Here is a 6,811-nt window from a genome sequence, read left to right as displayed (position 1 = left end):
TTCATTCCTTGCAGCCAGGAAGCAGAGAAGGGTCCAGGAAGAGTCCAGGAAGACCCTTCCATGGCATACCACCAGTGACCCACCTCTTTCATCCCTGCCCCACCTGCCTAGAGTTACCACTCATTCAGTCCATTCAAACCAGTATGGACTGGTTATGTTACAGCTTTCATAATCTATAATCATTTCAATTCTTTACATTCCTGTGTAAATACAGGAGCCTTTGGAGGACCTCATATCCAAACCATAATAAGAATATAAAATTCAAAATCACAAAGCAATTCCACTTTCCATATTATGGGCTCATAGATATCTATAAGACAGATAGCTCAACAGAAAATATGCAAAGAACCTGTATAGGCAATTCATAGTGAAATAAAAAATAATTAATAGGCATGCTTTCATTAAAAATAGCAATATTTATCTGTTTCTAATCCACATTTCACTTCTGGGGATTTATTCATTTTTGTAAAAAAAAAAATGCCATTGGAATTATTGATAAGTACTACATTGAATCTATATATATCATTTTGGGGAATGTGGACATTATAACAATATGAATTGTTTCGATTCATAAAAATGAGATATTTGTCCATTTACTTCTTAAATTTTCTTTTGTATGTGTTTCGTAGTTTTCAGAATTTATGTCTTTAATTTCTTTGGATAATTTTATTACTAAGTATTTTATGCAATTTTAAATGGAATTTATTTCTTAATTTCCTTCTCTGGTCATTGTTAAAAGAACAATGTTAATAATCCTAAAATTCATTTGGAACTATGAAAGATTTCAAACAGCCTCAGGGACCGCCTCCTCCAGCTACAACCTACCTGCCTGCAGTTACTCCTCGGTTAACCCCATCAAGGGATTAAGACTCTCAAAACCCAATAATATCTCCTGTAAACTTTCTTGCATTGTCTCACTCATGAGATTTTTGGAGTCACCTAATATCTAAACCATAACAAAGAGCAAAGCTGATGTATCATGTTTACAAAGCTACAGAATTATGGCAGTGTGGTTTTGTTGTAAAAAACAGACATACAGTCAGATAGGACTGAATACAGAACCTCCAGATAAACCCACATGAATATAACAACAGACCTTCAGAAAGGTACTAAGAATACGCAGTGAGGAAATGGCAATCTCCCACAATGGGTCTTAGAGAAATTGGCTATCCAGAGGTAAAAGGATTAGATTCTTATTTTTGCGTCAACTACAAAATTCAACTAAAATGAGTTAGAGAAATGTGAAATATGAAACAAGGAAATTCTTAAAAGGGAACAGGAAAAAATCTCTGAACATTAGTCTGAGCAATGATTTCCTGGAATTCATCCCAAATCTCAAGGAAAAAATAAAAAGTAAACCAGTGGGAATACAACAAACTAAGAAGCTTGGGCCCAGCAGTGGAAGCATCAGCACTCAGATAACTCAGAGAGTGGGAGAAGATAGTTGCAGAGCACATACTTGATAAGGCATTTTTATCCAAAATATATAAGTAACTCCTATTATTTAATAATAAATTAAATACCCTGATCTTTAAATGGGCAAAATCCTTGAATAGACATTTCTTCAAGAAAGACAAACAAATGTCCAACAGGTGAATGAAAAGGTGCTCAACATCACGAATCATTAGGAAAATGCAAGTTAAAAACAATGAAATACCACCTCTTACTGTTAGAATGGTTATTATCAATAAAACAAAGAATAACAATTGATGGTGAGCATTTGGAGAAAACAAACCTTGTGCACTCTCCATGGGAAAGTCAATTGGTACAGTTCTATGGGGGAAAAATATCGAGGTTTATAAAAACATCAAAAATTGAATTGCCAGACTTGGGTGTAGCACTTTATATATAATGACTTTGTAATATATATATATATATAAAATTAATGATAGAATTCAGGTAAGCATTCTGTTTGCAAGTTTTCAAATTAAAAAAATACCTTTTTTTTCTTTGAAAATGAGCATATGCCACATTAGTTTCTTAAACTACAAATCACCCAAATTTCAACAAACAGTAGAAAGGATAGAAAGTTTGTGGCATAGAATGGAGTATTGTATAGAAAAAAAAAAACTATCTACTATACCCCCAAATAAGGATGAATTTCTTAAGCAAAACGTGAAACAAAAGGAAACAGGTATAAAAGAATGGTTACTAAATGATGTTATTCATGTAGTCTAAAACCTGGCAAAATTAATCTACACTGTTGGAAGTAAAGATAGTTTTTACACTGGGGAGGGTAGGAGGGTGTAGGTAGTGACTTGGAAGGGGCTTCTGGGATGCAGATATTTTGTTTCTTGTTCTGGGTTATGAATTTGTGATGTAAAAATTCACCGATATAAAAATTCACTGATATAGGTACTTCTCTATTAATGTTATGTTTTATGTTTTTATTAAAAATTTTTTTTTAGTTGTAGGTGGACACAATACCATTATTTTATTTTTTAAATTTTTATGTGGTGCCGGGATCAAACCCAGTGCCTCACGCATGCTAGGCAAGCGCTCTACCACTGAGCCACAACTGCATCCCTTAATGTTATATTTTAATAAAATATTCTAAAATTGGAACATTAATACCTCCCTCATTATTGTTCTTATTAGTATTAATGTTTCCTTTAAATTAAACCTTACTAAAATGTAAACTTCATGGGAGTAATATTTTTAGTCTTCTTTTTCACTGCTGTCTGCCTCAGGACTACAATGGGACTCGCATATGGTGGACATTCAAAATCTTTTTCACAAATGAGTGATCATAAAACACAGTGTTTATTTGCTACTTGCCACAGAGTTTAAATTCTCTAAATGTTAGCTGTCACTATTTTTAAATTAAACTTTTTTTTATCATTGAGACAACTAAGATCATTTATGTCTTTAAGGAACGCTATATAGACAACAACCTATTTTAACATCCAGTACCTATGATCTCATGTTCCTAAGTTCATCTCTTCACTTGATCAATATTAGTAAACAACAATGGCTACGTGTACTTTACTCTATGAACTTGCAATTGAGAATCAAAGTTGAATTTTTTTCTTTTTTTAAACAGCCTGTGTTAATTATTTGTGCTGCTACTATTGTTGCCCTTATTGGTTAACATGTTCTTATTAGACTCTGGTAGGAAAAGTAATGTCAATTTATATAGTTGTGTTATTTTAACATTATTTGAAAATATTTTAGGTAAAATAAAAGGCTTGTTCCTAACGGACTTAGATGTAGTAAATTATTAACTTTTTCTTCAAGAGAAGCATTTTTTACCTAATGATGAGTTCCCTAGTGCTTTCGAATTGTTAGAATCTTTATGAAACGTACCACTGAAGATGAAGTTGAAAGATTTGGCTTTTGTTATTATATTAATGATCTTAGGAGAACTCTCTGCAGAAGGTAAAATTAATCCTTAATTTGATTTATTCTCTTAAAAACTATAAATGGAAATTCTAATATTCATACAACTTAAGTTTTGGTATAATCTTTCATTTTGTTGTATCAATTTTATCACATGCTTTATGTAAATTTAGCTTGTTATAGCATTTAGAAAGATGGTTTTTTTTTTTCCCCCTTTGGGATAAACTAGCAAACTGTTATCAAAGTAGTTTAAGTTAAAAACACAAAACAAAGACCCTTTGGGAGCATAGGAGACCATGATCTAACATTATCTAAATATACTTTAAAGGGTTTCTGGTTAATAATTACTTTGTGAAATGGCTGTTTCAATGTATGTAATCTTCAAAAGGTGATGGGCATGAGCTGTTGCTTCCCATCACCCGCAGCAGCACTTCCTGTTCTCTACTTTTGTGCTCCTTGCCATACTGTTGTTCATAAAGTGCCATCTTATTTATGTTCATTTGATAGTCTCTGATTTTTGGTAAGTTTGTACATCTCTTCGTATACTGTTTTAGATGTTCGGATTTCTGGGATTTCCTAAATTGTTTCTGATTAGCATTTCTCTTTGCTTTATGGCTCTTTGGAGCTGATTTGTAAGAAGTCTTTATAAACTACAAGTTGTAACTTCTTATCAGTTTTAGACATTGCAATTTCCTTCTTCTAAAGTAGTATGTATCTGTTTTGTGGAAAATGACTTTCAAAGAAATTCTCAAATTTTTAAATAATCAAACCCATTACATTTTACCCTTTAGTTTCTTTTTTCTTTTTTTTTTTCTGTACCTTTGAACCATACAGTGTGATTGGTACCTCCTGAACTGTGCAATATGGGGCCTTGATGTTATGAGTTAGAAATGATAAAATCTTATATTTTGTTGTACAAATTAATTCTTTGGCTTAAACCATTTTCTGCTATTTTCCATACTTAACAGGTTGTTTATATTTTCATACTCAGTGTATCTCATTGTTGCTTCTTTTTTAAAAAAAAATTCATTTTTTGAAATTTGTACTTTTTTATTCTAATTTGTTATGTATGACAGCAGAATGCGTTACAATTCATATTACACATAAAGATCACAATTTTTCATATCTCTGGTTGTACACAAAGTAGAATCACACCATTCATGTCTTCATACATGTACTTAGGGTAATGATGTCCTATACCCTAATTATATCCTATAATAGGATAATTTTTGCATGAAGGTCTTTCCTACCCCCATGCCCCTTCCCTTCCCCTCCCTCCCCTTTGCTCTATCTATAGTTTGTCTTCTTAAAGAGTTATATAATGTATGTTGACTGTCTTCTTTCATGTAATATTATGTTTGTGAGATTCATCATTCATTTATTTGTGTTGCTGTGCATAGAACATTACAGGTATGCCTCATCTGAGACGTGTTTACCTTTTCTGCCATTAAAGGCAATTTAGGTTATTTCTGATTTGGCACCACATGAACAGTGCTGCTATGGAACTCTTTGACACGTCCTTGTGTTCACAGATGTGTGCTCTTCTATTGGATAATATGATACATGCTCTGCTTCTATGAGTATTAGCAATATATTTTCTCATGTACCAATTTATACTCTCACTTATAGTGCTATGAGAGGTGCTGTTTCTCCATATCTTTAACAACCATTAAGATAATCTTTCTCATTTCAACAATTTTAGTAGATTTGCAATATCTCATGATGGTTTCAATTTACATTTCCCTGATGATGAAAAAGGCTGAATACTTGATCTCTGACTATTTAAATATTCCATTTGTTAAGTTCTTATTCGAATCTTTATTTTAATCTGTCTTTGTCTTGAGAGATGACCAAAAACCATTTACTTCACAGTTTGGGGTAGGGGGTTGCCTATCTTAAGGAGAAGTTCATCTGTTTTAGAACGATGCTGTCCAATACAGAGGATAGTAGCCACATGCAATCAGTCCTCTGTATTCCCGGGTTCCTCATTTGCAGATTTAAGCAATTGAGGATAAAAAATATTAGAAAATTTCCAGAAAGTTCCAAAAAGTGAAACTTGAATTTGCCATGTTGCCCAGTGTTCTGCTGAATCCATGCACTAGGCATGGCTTTAGGTATTTTAATATCTAAAGAGAGTTTAAAGCCTGCCTAGGAGGGCTGTAGGCATCATGCAAATACTACTGCATTTTACATAAGGGTGCACCTTTTACATAACACTCCACAGTCCCATTGTACTAGGCAGTGGGACATGTTGCTGAAAGACTTGGAGACAGAGTGCAAGACATAAGGTTTATTGAAAACTGCTTATGTGGAAGGTCCAGTGGTGAGGGGCTGGAAGCATAGCTCTTCTGTCCTTTATGGTGCCTTGCCAGAAAGCAGTGACTATCCCTCACCGTGCTTTGTCCAGTGGCAGCTGGCTGGATGAGCACTGATCCTCTCCACAGCTCTCTACTCCATGGTAGTTACTGCAGGGAGAGGAGAATCAATGAGTCAGGCTACAGAAGCAGTGACATCATTAGCTTGCTTCCTCGCATGATGTGACCAGCATTCCAAGGAACTTGACATGCATGCAAGAAAGCAGCTTTCTAAGATAACACTAATTTTTTCCTAATTCTCAGCATGCCTGAGAGAAAGTCAGTGTCCTTCAAGTAACACTTATCTGGACCATCTGGCTGGGGCCACTCATTGTTCCCTTGAGAGGGTTAGATTCTTGGGAATATAAATGGGCATTTTAGGGACATCATGTTTTACTGTTCTTTACTCCAAAACCAACACAAAGGGATTTGAGCATCCATGGGTTTGGATATCTGCTGGACAGCCCTGGAACCAATCTCCTGCTAATTTTGAGGGGCAATCCTATGACTGTTGAGTACTTTAAATGTGGATAGTCCAAGTTAAAAGGTGCTGTCAGTGTAAATACAGACAGGATTTTAAAGGGGGTAAGAAGAATGCAACACATTTTAAGGTATTGGACCCAATAAAGCATATTATTAAAATGAACTTCAATGCTTCTTTTTTACTTTTAGTAATGTGAGAATTTTAGGAATTTTACAATTACATATGATTTTCATTATGCATCTATTAGAGTTGTTCAGAACTACTAGTATATTAATTATGGTGGGAAAAGAAAATGAATGCTTGGATTGTCCAAAAAAATCACCTTAAAATTTTAGGTAATAAAAATAAGTGCTGGATTTAAAAATGTGTTATTGTTTAATTGCGAATTCCATGGTCTCAGCTTGAGTTTTTCTTCATTTCAGAGAAACGCTGTGATTTTCCCACAGTAGAAAATGGAAGGCTTGCCCAATATTACTATACTTTTAAGAGTTTTTACTTCCCAATGAGCATAGACAAAAAGTTGCCATTTTTCTGTTTGGCTGGCTACACAACTGAAAGTGGGAAACAAGAAGAGCAAAGCAGATGTACAGCAGAGGGCTGGTCTCCAGAACCAAGGTGCTTCAGTAAGTGAGCA

The 6,811-nt window shown here is 34.1% G+C and overlaps 1 protein-coding gene across 2 annotated transcripts in view; it reads left to right on the top strand.

The window, feature by feature from the left end:
* Window positions 1-3,106: 3,106 nt before the first annotated feature.
* F13b (coagulation factor XIII B chain) overlaps window positions 3,107-6,811 on the top strand; it is a 20,731-nt gene continuing 17,026 nt past the window's right edge. Inside the window, exons 1-2 of one of the 2 annotated variants that reach the window (XM_015483789.2) lie at window positions 3,107-3,378; window positions 6,600-6,800. In XM_015483789.2, the coding sequence (XP_015339275.1) occupies window positions 3,315-3,378; window positions 6,600-6,800 (265 nt within the window). In that variant the 5' untranslated portion in view covers window positions 3,107-3,314. Of the gene's footprint in view, window positions 3,379-3,840; window positions 3,860-6,599; window positions 6,801-6,811 lie in introns of those variants that run through there. The other variant, XM_048809589.1, reaches the window with a different exon arrangement.

Source organism: Marmota marmota, unplaced genomic scaffold (assembly GCF_001458135.2).
Source record: "Marmota marmota marmota unplaced genomic scaffold, marMar, whole genome shotgun sequence".
Classification (NCBI taxonomy): Eukaryota; Metazoa; Chordata; class Mammalia; order Rodentia; family Sciuridae; genus Marmota; species Marmota marmota.
The sequence above is the reverse complement of the archived record's forward strand: the minus strand, read 5'-3'. Positions and strand labels throughout refer to the sequence as shown.